At 37.9% G+C, this 20339-nt stretch overlaps 1 protein-coding gene across 4 annotated transcripts in view; it reads left to right on the top strand.

The window, feature by feature from the left end:
• Positions 1-20339, top strand: part of Cast (calpastatin) — a 118844-nt gene that overhangs the window by 14664 nt on the left and 83841 nt on the right. For all 4 annotated transcript variants that reach the window (XM_010621846.2, XM_010621847.2, XM_010621848.2 and 1 more), the window contains exon 2: positions 5382-5444. In XM_010621846.2, coding sequence (XP_010620148.1) covers positions 5382-5444 — 63 coding nt within the window. The remainder of the gene's footprint in view (positions 1-5381; positions 5445-20339) is intronic.

Here is a 20339-nt window from a genome sequence, read left to right as displayed (position 1 = left end):
AAAAAAAAAAAAAAAAAAAAAAAAATGAGCTCTACCTCTCACATTTGCTTTTTCTATATGTTTGAGATTTTCAGTATTAAACTGAAAACAGTGTTTTACCTTTGGGTGACTTGAAGGAGATAAATAAGGAGATCCTAAACTTTTCAAAACTTTTTCTTAGCAACAATTCCACATATACTAGAAGAGTATAGTGAGCTCCCCATATACAAATCATCTGGCTTCAGTAATTATCAGCATTGTGGCAATCTTGTTTTATCTGTTGAACTCTCATACCTAGTCATACACATGTATACATACACACACACACACACACACACACATCCTTTCAAAAGTATTTTAAAGTGTGAAAATTGCAAATTTAAGTGTTATACCGGTGACTTGCAATATCTTATTGGAAAAAGGAATTTTCTATCTCCTATGTAGTTTAATACCGCTGATATAATAAGGAGGTGTGAAACTAATATAATACGCAGTCGGGTGACAGACAAAGTCTAAACAAAAGCTTATCAGGTGAATCTGGCGTATTTGTACTTTGGAGAAAACAAAACCTAAATTCTTTGGCTCTCACGTTTATAACCGTATAATTGTCACCTGAAAATGTTTTCTTACTTATTCATTTCACGTCTCATAATTCATCACAGTAAGACTGGTACCAAGAGAAAAAAGGGAAAGGAGTAGCTTTTCTTGTATTCTCAAAATGAACACATTGAGCCCAGCTCCTTTTTAACAAAAGCTTTAGTCACCTCACCCCAGGGGTAGCTACCATCCATTCCATTTTGAGAAGAAGCTGAAAGGTTAAATTACTTGTCCAGGGTCACAGAGCCTTCCAAACCCATTCTCTTTCTATCCTATCAGAGTTTATCACAGTCAACTAAGACAGGAACACCTCTGAGTATTGAATACAAAAGGAATGCAATATAAGAAATTAGCTGGGTAAAGCAGAGAAACTAGCCGGAAAGATGAGACAATCCAGAAACAAGAAATCACAGGAAGCTGATACCAACCCTAGGCTGGAGGGGCAGTGGGAGGTGCAGCGTCACCCTGCAGAAGCTGGGAGGAAGCATGATTGGCTTAGCCTGAAAGAGACAGACAGAAAGGTGAGTCCCCTCAGGAGCAGAGAGAAGCAGGGAAATATTACCCCCTTCTAGTTTCTCACCCACCCACTACTGGCCAAATTCAGCTGGAAACCAGGCATCGGGAGAAATGTAGCCACAGAGATGCCCTGTGACGCCAGCAAAGCAGGGCAAGGAGTCCACAGGCCCAAGATCTGCCTCAGGGAGAGCGTTTTGATTCAAAACCAGATTTACATCTTGGCGTTCTTGCTTCTTTACCGAATAATCTTGTTTTAACAAATAAAATACATTCACAAAGAGATTTCTAAGAAATTTTGCAGAAAATGCCAATTTGCATATTTTCTCCTAATTTTTCATGTATTTTCTCTTTCACATGTGTTTTACTCATCTGAAAAGAGCAAAAATACTTTTCAGGGACTGTTTCAAAGTTTGTGGAAATGCTTTATTCAAATTGTTGCCACTGTGTTTCTAAAAAAAAAAAATAATATAATTTACCATCTTGTTGGGAAGGCAAGATAAACATTTATGAAGTAATTAGTAGGAAAGAGTGTACGATAAAGTGCTGATTTGTTTGCTTTACTACAAAAATAGAAACCTGTGGAGAGGTGGAGCTCTGAGGCGTCACAAACAAGGCCAGGATCAGAACTAGACAGGAGATGCTAGGGTTGAACGGGGGCAGGAAGATCCCGGAGCTGCACCAGCCTGCCTGACCCTAGATAGCAACTCGGGGAGGCAGTCTGAGGATCATAACTACTATTTCTTGTCGTGGTGCCCACAAATCTCCCCTCAGAACCATCTGCTCACAATCCTAGTTGCACACTAGACATATTTAGAAAAATAAGTCCATAATCAGCCCTACGTTATTCAAAATAAGTCTAACCCTTGCCCTCTCCGGCACAAGTGTATTCTAAAGTCCCCTGGGTACCTGTGAGATGTGCTGAAGGATGGGACCCACAGCTGATCTAACTAGAAGTTTTCCTGTCCTCAGGAGGTCCCCGGAAACATGCTTTGCCCAGTACATGTGGCAGCACATGAGTTCGCCGAGATCCACTTTTTGTTGTTCATAATTTTGTCACAGCTGTCCCTTGATGTGCCAGTGTTGATCCTTGGCCCCAGGACAACTTTTAAGTTCCAAATAACCTTTATGATCGTTAAAACTTTATTCAAGAGTAACTCGCAGCCGTACAATTCACTGGTGATTGCATACAATATTTTTTGGCATATTCATGAGGTGGTGCTATCACCACAACGACTGTGTTTTAGAATGTTTCTGTCTCTCTCCATAATAAACCATATACCTTTTTGCTTTTACTTTTGAAAAGCACAGTAGCACAGGACACTATTTTCCACACTTGGACTTAGATCTATTACATCTTCTTTCTCCTTTTATGGGTGCAGAAGTTTGATTTTACCACATTTTGTGTGACATGTAACCCTGTCTGTTTGTGTATGTGCATGTATCTGGCTGTGCAACAATAAGAAAAGTGCCCAAGCACTGAAAAGCCAAAACATAGCATAAGGGGAAGTTTTCAGCTGGGTGGGAGCTCACACTCCACACTTAACACTTAATTATGTGACTTTTATTCATGTCATTACATTTTTGTGTACTGTAACAAAGCTTTCTACTAATTAGGAGCAAATACTTCTTTTGAAATCACAAAATAATACTGCTTATATTTTTAAATTAAAAAAAAATCCTTACATATATCCCTCCTAAACTATTTAGAGTCTATAAAATTTGGAGGATTTTGAGCAATTCAATGAAAGCAAGTACCTACTCATTTTGGTTAATCTGGGTTGACTACAATGGAGTCTCTTTCAAGCACCATAAGGAAACAATTTAGACATGTTTATAGAAATCATCTACATACCTATATTTTAAGGGATAAAATGCTGTTTATGCACTTTTGTTATGGGGCAGTAAATCGCAATACACACTTACCATGTGAACAGGAATCAGAGTGCAACTGCACGGAGAGCATGAATCTCACACGGGACCAGCAAGTTGCCCTTTTCAGTTTTCTCATTTGTAAAATGGTATAATAACACCTGACAAGTAAAGGAGATACTCAAAACAGCAAATAATAGCAAAACAGTGGATATTGTTGTTGTTATTTACTTTATCTAATCTAAAAAATGGGTGGAATCATGATTCTAAAATTATCAGACCTGGAAGGAGATAGATTTGGTAATCTCTTGTCTTTGTAGAGCTGCCCTGTGTTAACTACTATCCCAAATCATGAATGTCTGTTTTAGAGATGACAAAAGAACATTTCAGACAAAATAAATTTGACAGAGTTTATTTGAACAAATGAAACTTTTCGGGATTGGAGCAGCACTCAAACCTGGAAGAGTTTGAGAGTGCTTTGCTTCAGCAGCATAAGCAACAAGCTTTTACAGATTGATGGCAGAAGAAATTACTTAAATGGGCAGATAATTACATAATTACAAGAAATGCCTTCAAGTTCTGTTTCAGTTTGCTTCTGTGAAGACCTTGGTACCAAGACAACATTGTCTTAAGGAAATTTTGCTTCAACAGAGACAAATATCCCTCCCTACTTCCACCCTATGACTGGCCTCTACAAAACTCACTCATCAATTATTCTAATATTTATCACCAACTACCTAGTCCTGACTTATCTGTGCATTTTAAACAGTTTTATTTATTTTTCAATTTATTTTGAGACATGGTCTTACTATGTTTCCCAGAGCTGATCTCTAACTTGTGAGTATTAGAGATCCTCCCTCCTCAGCCTCTCAAGTATATTAGCGGCAACAAGCATGCTCCGTCATATGAGGCTTATATGTGGGCTTTGAAATTTTTTAAAATTATTTTTCAACATTCATGAAGTACTCATTGATTGCCCTTACTGTGGACAGGCAACACCTTGACTAGCACATAGAAGAAAATTTTAGCTTGGCTGCTTTTTAGTGGATTCCATTCACTAATCCAGGAGGATATTTCTTTTGAGAGAAATATTTACATTAATTAAAGTGCTTCATTATTAGTTGCACATATAAAGAACTATGAAGTAAAGATTCTAGCTATGCATTCTTGTATTCTTGGTCATTTCTTTACTGGCATATCTGTTGATATGATTAAAGTAATATTATGCAATTCTGTTTAGCATGGGAGTAGAGGCAAACAGCAGATTACAAATTAAGAAAACTTATTCCATGACCTTTTCTCATTTACTGGATACATGTCATTCTGAAAAATATCAAATTATGTTTTCTTATTTATAAAGACACATGACCCATTTTTGTATTAAGAATATATATGAAATATTTTGTCAATAATATGATATAAATTATTATCATTATCACTCTTCTTAGTTTCCATCATTTCATTCTAAAGATCATATTGTGACTCTTCCCTAGGGAACAGAATACTATTTTATATTTTGGTCTAATTTAGGATGATTAGATTTTAATCTAGTAGTGGGTTTTTTAATTTTCTCATGTTTGGATCCCTTCTCCTACTCTCTTGCACAACTCAGAAAATGGAAGGAATGGAATAATTCCTTATATCCCATTGGAAAGAACATACAAATACTTTTCATTTCTCAAAAAATTTATCAAACTTTAAGGTTTATTTTTTTATCACCAAGTCAAGAACTCTTTAAGGGTTGAATCTGTATCTGAGACCATCTGGAAGCACAAGTAGCTGGCATTCCAGTCATAACTCAAGACTTTGTAAGTTAAAACTAAAATTCTGATCATAACTCAAGTTGTTCATATGCCAGGCCAGTTGTAATTGGAGGGACCACTGTACAAGGTGCATGTATGGACTTTCACTTTCAGGTTTTATCTTTGTGTAGTGGTGAATATTTATAAAGAAGGAAGAACTCTAGGGAATTCCTAAGAGCTACTGGAAGTGATGGGTGACTTGGAATGTTATGGTGGACTCTTGTGTCCCTGCTGAACTGAGGTTTACATGTGGCTTCCCATGCAGCATGGTCCTCAGAGACTGCATCTCCATGATGAAGCAGACGTCTCCCATACTGGCAATTTGGGCTTCAAAATTCCCCGAGACATTTTGCAGGAGACAAGACTCTGTGTTGGCATCGCCTTCAACTCTGTATCTGGTTAATTATAGAGTGACTTTCAAGATCCCAAATGATTATCTGTATCATTCCTTTTGAAAGCCTCTGACATTTGTGCAGAACTAACCAATATTCACAGGAGAAAGATAAAAGAGTGATTCTTTTCAAAGTCCATGCATGTAGCCATTCTGTATTAAAGGCACCATAATCTTTAACACTTCCTCTGTTAATCGGTATCTTTTTTCTTTAACTTTTTTTTTAGCATGTCAATGAAAAGACCAGTGGATCATCTCCTAAACCAGGGGAAAAGAAAGAAGCAGATGAGGTAATTGCACAATACTGGTTTTTCGTTTTCTGTTGATTTTAAACTGTGAGTTATGTCTTGAAATGTTAATAATGTAGCAAAGACTTTGGTGATGTTTAGCAAATTTCGCAAATTTAGTTTTAACTCAAAAATGTAAGTAGAAAATACTAAACTTAAAAAAAAAAGTGTTCCTTAGAAGAGAAACTTGTAAATAGTTTCAATTTAAACTATTGTAAAGGTCCGGGGATTTAGCTCAGCTGACTTGCAAGCCCAAGGTCCTGAGTTTGATCCTGGTACAGTAGGTGTAGAGGATAGCAAGAGCTGTAGTTGGAAAGGAAATCTTTTTTGTGGGAATGTACCATGAAAGCAGGACAGTGATGGCTGAGATTAACCCAGCATTCAGGCTTGCAGACAAAAGAAAGAATGAACTACTTTTATTTCCATAGATTCTGTGGAAATAGCAAATCTTCCCTGCTTTGAGATAAGTTTTCTTTGCACCTGTGACTTTCTCCTTTCACTGAATGACGCACCAGTGTCACCACCGACCTACTTCTCTAGGGAAGGGTCATGTGAAAGCTCTGTCCTTCAAAAGGGTACTACATTGATACACTGCTGCTTTTTATATGTAAAATCTCAGTAGGGCTATTCATTGCCATTCAATAGAAATTGTATCATTCCCAATGTCCGTAAGTCATGGAGCCTGAACCTGGAAGACACATGGAAATTTTAAAAGCATAAAGCAACTATTTTATTTTTCTTTATATTATCAACGTTAAACAGGTGTTTTTGGAAATTTAGATCCTTTTGCCCTTTAGTTCCAAAATACTCAAAATGTAAGAGGGTGTTATGGCGAGAACCAGCTGTATATTCTACATTGTTTACTCCATAGCTTTCTACCATTGTTTTCATTTCCAACGCCCATGAAAATATAACTTTGATTACTTCTAACCAACGAATTTGTATTACATTTTTTGTTCCCCTGGGGAACAAATTTGAAAAAAATAGGAAAAGTAAACTTACGTTTTCATTCCTGATATTTCTTAAAACCATATGAAAAACTGCATTTCTCCCCTTTTTTTTCTATCACAAAAATCTTCCTGGCATCATTTAGTACCTTCGTCAACCTTGCTCTGTAACTATATTCCTAGACAAGTTATCTAAAAAATCGATTATTTAGGCAAATAGCAAATACTTTCCTATTTGAGAACTATTCTGTTGCTTTATTCTCCAAACCAGAAATATGTCTTTGGATGTTATTCTCTATTAATACTAATCAAGATTAAATTATTTGCACAAAAAAGAAATTTTTTTCCAATAGAATAAAGTGAATAGTAAATCAGGTTTTACAGTCTTTCTGGTCAACTGTGTAATAACTTTAGGGTTTAAATACTGTGTCTTAAATTTCTAGATGTTATTGGTTTAGGCAACAACTGTTAGCATGGAGTTGTTTTTATGGCATCAATATAAAACTCTCATGTGCATATTTGTAAAAAAAAAAAAAATCTTATAAAGCACCAGTAAGAAGCCCTACTACAAATGTAGTCGGGAAAAAATTCAAAGTTTCTGTGTCCACTGAGGTAGACTATGCTTTGATTTTGACCCAAAAGCTGAACTTCTATCTCCAGTAGAGGAAGAATTTGTCCTTTGTCTGTTAGTAATTGAAACAGTTCTGACATTGTTTCATAACATTTCTGGGAAATTCACATTTGCAACTCCTGCCCTTACACTAAAGCCTGTGTTTGTTTGTTTGTTTTGCTCAGCTTGTTGTGTTCTGTACAAACCTACAGAAATGAAAAAGGAAGAGAGTCTTTGCCTTACTCTTATGGCTTAAATAATTGATTTAGACTAATAAATACAACAGCTTATTTGCGCAAAGACTGATTCATAAATCAGGCAGCTGGAAGAGTTTCAGAGAGCTCTCCTTTCACCCAGTCCTGCCCGTGTTTGTTACTACCATTACACGATCTGAAGATATCTGCAGCAATTTTAATATAACGATACAAGTAAAATATTATTTGTTGTGCTGCATTTGTAATGCAAACGGTTGAGGATGGGGTAGGGTAAATGTCTATGAGAATAGTTATGAATGTACCGAGCCCTCTCCTGAATGCAGAATTATAACACAGACTAAAAAGTGCACAGACTAAAAAGCCAAAGATGAGTAGAGAGCGGGAAGAAAAATGAAAACATTTAGCACAAGCATCTTTAAATACTGTGGAACAACGGAGCCTCTCCACACATGCAATCAAATCTATTTAAAGTATGTGACTTGCTGGTCTGGCCACATGTGGGGGAAGTGTGAGCCTTTTAGCAACATTTTGGTGAAATTCTAGGGAATGGAATTGAAAGCACAAAATGGGCATGATCTCTCAGAGACAGTTTTTAAAGATTCAAATTTAATATTGGGTGTATTTTTATAACTAAAGAAGAGGTATACAAACAGAAGATATCAGAAAATATAAATTAAAGGAAAAGATGTTTGATACATTTTACTTACCAGAATAGCACTGGTGGAGTTCTTTATTACTTACCTTTTCTCCTAATGAATAAATTATTGAGTAATATAAGTTTTTAAATGTTTTTCTTATTTTTTTTCTTTTAACCACAGAAGTAATAAGTACTTGGGAAATACAAATAATATTAGCCAGAATCTCGACACTTAATTATACCACTGCCACAAAATATTGTTTGTATTTTAAAATTAGTGTGATACTTCATCTATTCATAATTATTTTATGTCTTGGTTCTGTTACATTAAGAACATATGGTTATTGTATAATTACTGAAAAATAATCTAGAAAGTGGCAAATAATTTAAGGGGAAAAAAATCTCTCAGAATCCTAGCATCTTGAGGAATGATCGCTATTTACATACATTGTGGTACTTTTCCCCTTATGTTTTTCTGTGCTTATATGGTCTCCCCTTGGAATCTGAAAGATTGGCTCTAAGATTTCCTGAGGACACCAAAATCATTGGATACTGAAGTCCTTTCCATAAAATGGTGCAGTAATTTCATGTAATGTAAATTCTTCTATATGCTTTAAACCGTCTCTAATACAATGTAAATGCCAGTTGTACATTGTAAAATACAAAATTTCCTAATTTCTGAGCAAATGAGCATTCTTAGGGAGCACTATGAACAGGGCCCAGACTAAAATGGTAAATAATGTGCTTTGAGATAGGTTAATCTGTTCCAGTAAAAAACAGTCATCAGTATGTGGGCCTTTCAAATACATGGAAAGTCAATATTCAAGTATTGAATTGACTAACATAAGTTTTTAAATTTTTTTCTTACTGTTTTTTCTTTTAATGAAGTCTGTCTTTTTTCTTTTAACCACAAAAGTAATAGGTAACATTTAATTTGGCAGTATTCTGTACTGTGTTTTTGAGGGGAGAAAACTTACTTCTTGTTCAAGAGTCCTTTGGGACAGTGTTCCCACAGTGAGTTGGCCATAATTAGCAAATCCTGGAGGAACACCGCAGCAGACACTGTTTGGAGGGATTACGGGACATGACAAGGAAGGCCAGATAAACTGAGATGTTTATAGCAGCTCTTGAGCTCCTGCCCTAATGCCAGTAAAGAAACAAAACCATAGAGCCCGAAAAGTCAGTCTCAGCTGACTCGGGAGCATCCAGACTCTAGTGGCCATCACCAAACTCACCCAGTCCAAAATTTTTTTGGACTCCAGTTTCCCATTTTTCAGTATCTGAATTTGTATATATCCTGAATGACTATACTAATTTTTAAATTATTTTCTCAGGGAGGGAAGACAGTTGTGTGCATGTAAGGGTATTTTCCCATTGGCTTCACCCAAAAAAACAGCCACTACTGTAGTACAGCATTCTTAGCCATAGCTCTGATCTCTCAAAAGTCTGCACTGTTGCTCTGCGGTTTTCTAACCTTTTGCTGAGAAGATGTCTGAGGCTGCCTAATTTGATTTACTTTTAGGAAGTTTATTTTTAGAGTTTTAATTTTATTTGTACAATTAAACAAAATTGCCAGAATCTACCTACTTACGTGTTTTAAAATATTTTTTTTCTGAGATATCTTACTCATTTTTAAGATTATTGCTGTTGCTTTAGTTTTTTCTGTTTCTTCTTAAACATACACATAACTACAAGAATAATCACTTAATCATTTCTGCTGCAGTCTGCTTTTCTAACCTTTCCCTTTCCATTCTGAGTTTCTGAAGTTTGTCTCCATACTTTGATTTCTAAATTCTGCTTGTGAAACTTCCAATACAATTTTAAATTTTGTATCTTTGTTTGTAACCTTTGCTTCCTCTCGTCTCTCTTCTGTCTCCTTCTGTTATCTTTCCATCTCAGTCTGTAGCACTCTGCTCCCATTTCATGGAGGTAATGTCATCATTTTTCTATCTAGGACGAATAGACTTTTCTCACTTTCCTTCTTGTAGTATATCTTTTGGAGAGACAATCTTCAGGACAATGATGCTATCTTCTTTTATCTGAAGTATTTTTGGTTTCTTTATTTTTGCTCTTTTTTGACAGAGCCCTGTCTACACTTGGAGCTTGTCAACAGTTATGAGCACATTGTCCTTTGTCCTGCTGTCTGTCCATGTCCGTCAGTCGAATCTCCTCAGGTCTCGCCTTGTCATGTAGGTGTGCACACACCTGGTAAAACTGCATTATATCTAACGGCTTTCATCCAGGGTGGAACATCATGCAGGGAGGAATTTCCTTCCTGAACACGTACTACGATGGCCCTTTCTTGTATCTGTCCCAGTGAAGACCACTTTATGTAAGACAAGATTTCCCAGGTTGCAGCAGGCTGCTGCCACACCCTGTTCACCACTCAACCTCCCACATCTTGCCCACTCCACTGAGCCCACCAGATTTCTACTCTGTTGGTTCCCAGAATTTGTAGTGTTTGTCTTGGTTTGGAAAGAGAGGCACAAATAGAGAAAGAAGGTAGATCACCTCCTACTAAAGAGCAAAGACCACAGGTTTTCTAGATTGCATTTCTGTATGGAGTCAGAGCATTTGATAGAAAAAGGGATGTGGCTTGTTCTGTTCCTGGTTATGACACAAGATGTCCACCAATTGTGCTTTTCAGTGTAGCTCCAGTGGCTTTGACTGGAATGGAAATCTGCCTGAATTTTGGCATGTGGTTGATAATTATTAAATTTCTGCTCTTGTCTGTAAGAGCATGAGAGAATAGAAACTGCTAGAGAGAATATTTTATACCAGAACTCCTTGGGATTGTCTCATATGAACAGTCTTTGGCTTCTTTAATCAAATGCCCTCTATTCTACCCTTTACTTGGGCATAATCTGTGAAATGTCTCTTCACTTTAGACTCTTTTCTGTTTATCAGTTGTGTGGGCTCCTCTTGAATTTTAACAAATGGTCTTGAGGTTTACAAGTTTGGAGATGATAACCATCACAGTGCATTCCATGTCTCCTTTTTTTTTTGCTCCCCTGGGATTTCTCCTTGTAGTTTCTGGTATTTTGACAACTTAAATGTGTTAGTCATGAAGTATATTAGGTCAGTGCTTGTCTTTTTATGAATGAAACTTGTTTATGTAAGTATTTAATTACTTTCAGCTTTTTTGGAACCTATGATAAAAACTTCATGAATGGTGAGTAAATTGAAGTTCAAAATCTCCAATAAAAACACCAGGCTTTATGTAGACATTAAAATAACTGGTTTATTAGGAGACACAGATTTAGGCTGAATTTTGTGGGAAATTTAGAAAGTTTAGAAAATTTGAGCTATGAACTCTAAGCCCTTCTGAGACCGCAGCAACAACAATTTTTTCATCTGCAGTAGAAACTCTAAACACCCACATGCACAGCCTAGGTAACTTTCCATTGATCTTTCCCTTTGACCGCTCCCCCACCACTGTGAAAATTCTTAGTTGGAATTATTAAAGAAAAAGATGATATAGGGAAAAACTAAAATCAAATGTTGATGATACCGCCACATAGTAGGGGGGAAGGAGAAACAGGTGAACAAGTTAAAGAAGCAGCCACCAAAAGGACAGCAGAAGCTGCACCATGCAGTCATCAGTGGGCAGGTGGAAGAGGAATAGAGTCAGTAGGGCTTGAAGTGTTAACACGTCCAGAATAATGGGGACTGAGGTCGGGTGCTTTGCGAGTGGTATCGGATCCTCTTTCATGAGAAGATATCAGTGCTCTTCCGAGGTGTTTCTGTGGAGTGATGGGAGAAATCCATTGCATCACGGTTATGATTGAGAGGGTGCTAGGTGGAAATTTCCCATAGGTGGCTCTTCTTTTAATGTACATAGATTTTTGTAAATAAGAGCACATAAAACAAAAAAGTTTAAATCGGCGTTTCCTTACACAAAAATGCATGTGCTCTGAAGTGATTCCTAGCATTTTTAAGAGAACAGTAAGGCAGACTTCACTCAGGACAATTGCTGTAAGTTTCAGGACCAGTGCAATGGAATTCTTCAGTGGATTTAACTTTCAATTTAATTAGGAAAAAAATGGGGATTTACAGGCAAGAAACAGGTGCGGGGAGGCCTATGGATGGATGGGGATTTATTTATTTAGGGGAAACAACAGGAATAAAAAGGATCTAATAACAGGTGACAGAATCTAGTGACACCTGAGAGAGGGTGAGCCAGAGTGGTCAGACATCACCTGAGGAATGTTGGAGAAAGAGCAGTTTGATCATATGTCCAGGATTACAAGATATCAAGGATGAGGAATCTATCTAATGTGACTTGGGAGTTTTGCTAAAATTGGAAATTGCAAAGACAAACAGAGAAGTCTAACTCAACACTTGAAAAAGAGATCACACAAGCCTGGTTAGAGTTTGGTCCGTGAGAGCATCTTTGTCAATCTCCCTCTTATTCAAGGAACAAAGAGACCTGCTCCGTTCCTGGGGATAACAGAGGTCCATTTGTCATTTGGTCACCTGTTCACTGAGGATGAGCAGAAGTATTTCTTGGATCTGGGTCATAGAAGAGGACCTTTGCTAGATGGTATGAGAAGTCAGGCAATTAACTACAAATATTTCTTTGAAAATAAACAAAAAAAGATTAAAAATTGGAAACCTGCTTGTGACTCCAGAGGGCAGCCAGAGGAGAAGGTTTCTAAGTGTGGGGTTGAAGCGTCCTGAGCTGATGCAGGGGCCGGGGCAAGGGAAAGGCTCCCTTCGGCAGGGGCCATCTGATGCACTTCCTGGTTTGCTGTTTGAATTTTTTGGTGGTGGCCTTGGGTGAACTTCCTGAGTCTCCTTACAGTAGCAGGCACAGATGCTACCTGTTGTAGTGATCTCCTTGAAGGTTATATCAAGAGATCCAGCTCTAAGTTGTAGTAGGATTTTGGGAAAAGGATAGCTGTAGCTCTTAGTAGTATATGCCAAGCCAAAAAGATGAGTGAAAAGTCAGAACCATTATTTTGGAAACCTGTAGGAAATTTATTTTTTATATTTTCAGTACTAGGGATCACACCCATGATCTCACACATGCAAGGCAAGTGCTCTACCACTGAGCTATGCTTCCAGCCCTATTTTGGAAACTTGTAGCCAGATAATGGAGAAAACTAGAACTGAGAACCTACAAGGTGAACTGTAGTTTTCTTTTGAAACAAAATTTTTCGCTGCAGTTACTTTTACAAAGAGTCTAGTCTCACTATATTTAGCCTAATTATTTACACAAACGCAGCAAGAATGTTAATTGACTATATAAGCCTTTTGGAGTTTGTTTTGCTGGATGTTTTTATGAGTCTTTAATTAGACCTTTAAAATCCTCTCCAGGTTGGGAAGCCAAATAATAAAGTTACCACGATCTGTCCTCAGTAGCAATAGATTTGGGTTCATTCCTTTTGTCTCAAGGTTGCCATGATATCCTAAGAGTCCCAGGCCTTCCAGGAAGTGATCCTCGTCCCTTACCTCTAAGACAGAAGACCCTAAACTCAGCCTGGGTTTTCCAAGATGACTTTGTAAGCATTGGCTCTATGAAGTCAATCTTGGTTCTTGAAATCAGATCATGCTTCTGCTTAAATAGGATATTCTACCCAAAGCCTTCGTAATATAACCAATTTTTCCACTTATTTCTTGTTTCAAGATTCTATGAAAATAATTATAATGTCATAGAAATAAGCATATTCAATAAAAGTTTCCAAGTTTTAGAAAGATTAGGTAAGTAGAAAAGATAAATGTTTCACTTTTGTTTATAAAATTATAATTTATTAAAGTGTTACCAATATAGATAACTTATGCAAAAAAGAAAAGGAGTAAGTCCTATCTGGAAAAAACAGAACATTAAAGAACCTACAATGAATTGTTATCAATTCACTCAATCTTAGGCAATTAATTCTTATTCTTCTTGATTTTAAATTAGCTGGTTTATGAAACTTTCACTATCTAAAGATTTTATGGCAGTTTATAATAACACAGTAGGGAAGGAGATTTGCTTATTTTTGTGGCATACAGTTAAGAATTAACTGCAATTATGACTAAAATGCTATGAAACAAAACATTTCATGGGTGGCAATGTTTGTGGGCAGAGTTTTAGATTTTCATCTGCTTTGATACATAGTTCTATGGAGACTATAGATTAAACTTTAGACCAGTGCGTGGCAGAGATATCCAGAAGCTTCTGGATAGGTTCAAAGCCTGATCTGACTGGATAAAAATGTTGAGTCTCTTTCAAGTTAGCCTTTCTCCTTTCCAGCCTCAGCTAGATGCTTTTGGGTATGCCCAAGCACCTTGAGATCCCAGTGAGGCAGGTGCCTACATTTCAAGGGAGTGTAGATGTGACATAGCAGGGTGGACGGAGGAATGGAGGAGGTAGAAGTGTGAAGGGACACATAGCTAAGGGCTTAAGCTGAAGGGAAGGCTGAATTTGGTCTGAGAAGGAAGATGGGATGTGATGGGAAGGGAGACATTTTAGAAGGGGGCATTTTGGGGGGATCTTAAGCTTCCCAAAGAGGGAGCTGAAGCTTCAAAACATCCTCAGTGAAATCTCGCAGGCAAGAAGGAGGTGGACCTAGGTAGTGGAACATACAGTAAGCTGGGGTTGGAGAACCAGAGTTTTAGTCAGCTAGGTATTCCTGTGGGAGATAGGATCAATTAGAAGACAGAGGACTTACAGAGAGCCGGGGAGAAAAATGTCCAGCCCAGAAATGAGGAAGCAGATTCCTCACTGAAAACAAAGTTCCAAGACAGTATCTTCTAGCCCAGGAGTCTAAAAGTGAATCCCAGATGGAATCAAGGATTCAGGCAGAAAGAAGAGCTTGTTGGCAGGAACTACCTATCCAAAGAAGCCTGGGACTATAATCCAGCTTCAGGGAGTACAGTTTGAATCCGAAGAATCAAAATCTGTTCTTACCAGTTTCACCTGGCCTTAGTCCAGAGCAGAGGTTCAGGAATGCTGTGACTGACGAGTGTGTCCACAAGGAGTAAAATATTGTAAAATTGCATACTTTGAGGCCACAGGTGGAAGGTCAGGGGTCAAATAACAAATCCAATCTTATCTAAATCCTAGAGCAAAAACTGTTAAAGAAAAAATTACTCATGACATTCCTAAGGAATGTTGAGGCAGGGTTCATCCTTGTAGGGATAAGAACCATGGCAGTGGAGTTTTGTAGTAGGGGAGAGAGACTGAACTCAACTCCAAATGCAGTAAGGGAAAATGGAGATTTATAGTCAAAGTGTAGGATGAATAGGAGGAAATTTAGGATGAAGGAAATTTAAGAGAAAGTTTCCATCAAGAGGAAGGAAGACACTGGCTAAATTGACCTGATGGTCTTCTTGCTGAAGGCAGAAAAGTGAATAGACGTCACCTAGGGGATGGTGGAGGATGAAGGAAGCTAGGAGATTAGGTATCAAGGATGGGGAATTATGGCTAAAGTGATATAGAAGAACTCTTGCTAAAATCAGACAATGCAGAGCTACATGTGCCTGTTCTAGTCAAGGACTATTTAAAAAAGAATCAGAAGATCCTCACTAGAGTTTGGTCGTGGAGATAATCTTTGCCAATGTGATCTAGATGCTTCACACATTATAGATTTATTGGATTGGCTGGTACTTCTCTCTTCCAGTTGCTCATAGGCAACTGAATTCATTTATTAAATAGTCAAAGTTTAAAAAGGTATTTTTGGGATGAGTTCATGATGAATTTTAAAAATATATTCATCTTAATCATTTGGATTCCAGATTTCTTGATTGGCCATCTACATTAAAGTTGGAATTTCTGGGCTTTTTCATTTATAAATCAAGTCTCTGATTCCTAAGAGGTATTACTGGAGCTCAAGTAGAAGAATTTTTGGACCCTTGTAAATTCTAGGGATTTATCATTGAAATTTGAAATCTGCAAATATAGTTTTGAAGGAAAACATTTCTCTATAGGAAACCAAGATCTAAAAGCATCTCACATTTGTGTCTCAATTTGGGTTTCACAGCATGTGATATAAAAATTGCCTCTTTGAATATAATTTTGTCACTCATTCATTTTCCTGCTCATTTTAATAGTGAGTGGTCTCAGCAGAGTCTGAGATCATAAATTTATTTCTCTGAATAATGAGGTTAAAGGGTCATTAACTAATATATTTGAAAAGTTAATGAGGGTTTCCCTACCAGATTCAAAGATAAGTTGCTGAAACATTTGTTCTTTACGATGTATGTTGTGATAGCTGACAGGATGTTATGTTAAGCATATGGTTCAGGAGACACCTATTGGCTCAAAGTAGTAATGACTTCCTGAGCAGTATTTTCCACAACCCCTATATCCTGTATGCTGCTTTGCATTTGTGGCCGCACCCACTTATATTTCTATTTAGGATAAAAGCTACTTGTGCTTACTTATTTATAGTCTTTTAAATTAGGATATAAAAGAAAATTTGCAAATAAGAGTCACAATTTTATAATTGCTGGTGTTGAGGAATCTGCCTAACTTTTTCAAAGACAATCTTATTCTAGATACTACTTTCAAATAAAGCATGTGTTTTCACATTGGAAACACAGTATTTCTTGTCATTTTGTAGGGTGACTATGAAGTAATGGAAATGATTTGTTAACAAATATTTCAAAACTTACAAATTTCAATGAGAGTTTTCATTTTCAAAAATACTACACTTTGTCAAGTCTACATTTCATCACAGATTTTTTTAATGTCCTGGTTATAAAAAGATTTTAAAAAAAGAAAAAAGAAAAAACAAAACTGTCAAACTCTAGCTAAAACTTTTTATATTGATTTTAAGGAGTATATTTTTATGTAAGAGGTATAAAAGAGGAAAGAGAATGGTAATTTAAAATCAATAAAATTCAGTTAGCAACCTAAAAATGTACATAGCTAAGATGTTTTCCATTGCTCAAATACTTTAGAGACTATTTCTTTTTTGCCTTGTGAATACAAAGCAAGTTTATCTTCTTCCTCAGTTTTTTCACTAAAATCAATATTAACGAGTTTGCTAATCTCCTGCATTTGCCAGATAAATATGAATCTGATTAATTTAAGGTAATTTAAATAACTTTAATCTACATCCAGAGGATAAATATTTGTTTTACCTTCGAGGAAATTCAAATGCTGTGTTACTTTTTTTTTGTACCAGAGATCAAACTCAGGACCTTACACTTGCCAGGCAGGCACTGTGTCCCTGAGTTACATCCCCAGCCCTTGAGTTACATTTCTAAAGACAGTTCAGCAAATGGAGTTCCAAGAATATTTTGAGCAAACCAGCTGGCAAATTGAACCTTTGAAGGTTTCCACACTGATTCACACGCAGAAGTTCTTGTGTGCTTGTGTGCTCTACATGGATAATATGACAGACATCCGATCTTGGGAGTATCGATCACTGCAACCTGAAGACACCTAGCGCCCTCCCCAGGAATGTTTACCATTACTTTCGTGTGAAGGTGGTCCAGCTTCCTCTAACACTGTTTTCACTGTGGAGTGGAAAGGAGAATCACTGAACTTGAGGAAGCAGAAACTGGCCCAACACTCCCACCACGTTAATGGCAGGGAATTTCTTAGCTGCAGTGGAGAAGCAGCGCTCACCCCACACACGGGTGGCATCGGTTACTGGATGTCTTGGGGAATAAGAATCTGTAAACCCAAGTTGCTCCTTTCTTTATACCTATTACTTAAGATTTGTTAAGACACGAGGGTTGGTAGGTTTATAGTTTTCATTAAATTTGGAAATATTTTGATCACTATTTCTTCAAATGTTTTGTCTCCTTAATTCCTGCCTGCTCTTGGAGGCTATGATTAATTTTCCGTGACTTGGCTGCTTGAAGTTACCCATAGTTCACCAATGCTCTGATTAATTTCCTTTAGACCTTTTGCTCTCTAATCATTTTGGCTAATTTCTATTGCTCTGTCAAAGCTCTTTTCTTCTGCAATGTCCACTCAATGTATTTTTTGTTTTAGATCTTGTGCTTTCAATTTCTAGAAATGTGATTCAAATATTTTTTCAAATGTCTTTCATGTCTCTCCCTAACATATTACAACATTTTAATCTTGAAATAAATATGGATTCCTAGGAAGCTGCAAAGATAGTAGAGAGGCCCCTTGTATTCTTCACCCAGTTTCCCTGTTGGTTGCTCTGGTATATCCATAGTAGAGCAATTAAAACTAGGAAATTGTCACTGCACTGCAATCAAGATACTACTCCAAGATCCCCCAAACTTGTTGATTGAACAGTATATTTTCTTGTATATGGAAAATGAAGCTGTATTTATTTCTGTGCTTGCCTTGTAAATTTTTATTAGGCAAATTATAGAAGTGAATTTTAGGGGCTGGGGATTTAGCTCAGTGGGGCCATGCCTGCCTCACAAGCACAGGGTCCTGACTTAGATCTCCAGTGCCAAAAAAAAAAAAAAGTAGTGGATTTCATTTTGTTTGGTACTTACTTGTTGCTTTCAGCTTTCTTGAGCTTTGTTCTGGAACACAATGAATTCACTTGGAAACTCATCCTTTTAAAGTTTGCTTTTAAGCTTTCTTTGGCTAAGCCAGAGCAGCCTGTAGCAGACTAGCGTTTCTCCATATCAACATGACTCCCAGTGATCCCCGCAGAGCCCCAGGGACAGCCCTCCAGCTCCTCTACACACTCTTCCCCCAGATTCGAGTTTCATCACAGGTGTGCGCAGTGCCTCTCTGATGCTGTTTTCCTGGGCTCTCGCTGGTAAGTGGAGCCTCCTTGGCCTTCACAGCTCCCAACTCCATCCCCCACCACCACCCAGAGAGTCAGAAGCACCTCTGTCCAAATCCTCCTTCTGCTGCCTGGAAACTCCAGGCACCCAGCAGAGGCACCCACAGGGCTCACCTCTGTTTCCCTCTCAAGGCTGCTGTTCCATGCTGCATCTTGTCCAGTGTCTGAAAACCACTGTTTCATATAATTTTCTCTTCTTGTTTTTGACTTTGTTTAAGGTGGGAGCATTCCCCACTTCTTGATCTTTCTTTCTATAAGAATTTCACTAATGTAAAGTGGGGAAACCTCTCTTGTCGAAAGGAGAGTGTGACCCAGTTTACAAAGTTATTCATCTCCTAAGAAGGCCTTAGCATCTGTGGTGTCATGTTACTAATCTGTCCCATTAGTGAGCCTGAACTCTGCTTTCTTCTTTCTTCATTCCCTGAACTTGAGTGTTCTCCAGATATTTTTTCGTTACTTAAATTCACAAGAGAAAGTGCTGAAGTCATCTGTGCAATCTCCTGACGTGTTACCACGTGGCACCTAGAAAGGATTCTTGCAACTCCCAAGGACACACACTGCGGTCAGGCTCATGCTTGCAGGTTTAATGACATTGAAGCTCCCTCTTCTAACACCTATGTGACAATGCAGGCACCCGCAGGACCCACCAGAGACAGGGTCGGAGGAGCCTCTGTATTTAACATCTGGTATAGGAATATAAGGACCTGCTACCCTGGCTCAGACAGCCCACGCTCACTGAGGAGGACTTCAGGCACCAACCCCAAAATGGTCCTGGGCTGTCTCCCTAGCTAGCATTTTAAAAGCAATCTTAGTGTGTTTGGCTGTGGGCTAGATGCATCATATTAATAATTTTATGCAATTCACAGAGCCCACACAGGGCCAGGAATAACACATGTTCCCACCAGCCAGAATTTCTGGGACACATACTCTGAAGATTATCAGCTCTGTGTTGGAGAAAAGATTAGTCCTACTTGAGTTATTTTAAAAAAAAGCCTCTTATCTCCTACTGTATTCTCTCACTCAAAGCAGAAGTGTTCATAGAAACTTCATAACGTCCACTGGTCTTCTCATGAATTAACACAAGACCCATGACTCACTGGGTTTGCTCTGGGTGGTCGGTCTGTGCAAGGACTTTCAGCTTCTCTCTGTAGAGCAGGGACTTCCAATTGTGTGCCAGGACGAAGAACACCCTTTACATATGGGTCTAATTATTGAAATTATTCAGAGAGGAAATTCAGTGTTTAGAAATGTTTGTGCCCACAGCCTCACAGATTGTGGTCTTTGGTTGACCACAATCCTTATCACATATGAAAAAGTAGAACCATTATCCTAGGGAATACGACAAGTACCTTTTCTTGCATAATTTCTAAGTCTCAGGATAACACGAGCCTTCACTTAGGGGCCTTTGCTGAGATTTCGGGCAGCAGTGACTTAGCAACTCTTTGCCTGGTTCGTGAAATGTCATTGTTATTTTGAAAATATTCTTAAGACTTAAGTTCTAAGTCATTCAGTAGAAATTTTTTATGAAGACATACCAAACAGTTTCACAGTTAATTTTCTTTCATGCTTTCCTGCAACCTCAGATACAGTTGATTGAACCTGTGCATTCTTTATCGAGCTTCTCTGCCCAAGCCTGATGCATTGTTTGTCCCTTGGCTGGCAAACTCTGAACCTCTGTTGGAGGGGAGGGAGCTCAGTTCCCGGAGCATGGATTCTTACTTAGCCCATGAAATGGAGTCTGTGTGTAGCCAGGGGCGTGCCCCTGAGCAGGAGA

The sequence above is a fragment of the Fukomys damarensis genome, unplaced genomic scaffold (assembly GCF_012274545.1).
Source record: "Fukomys damarensis isolate Sample0158 unplaced genomic scaffold, DMR_v1.0_HiC HiC_scaffold_3, whole genome shotgun sequence".
NCBI classification, from domain to species: Eukaryota; Metazoa; Chordata; class Mammalia; order Rodentia; family Bathyergidae; genus Fukomys; species Fukomys damarensis.
The sequence above is the reverse complement of the archived record's forward strand: the minus strand, read 5'-3'. Positions and strand labels throughout refer to the sequence as shown.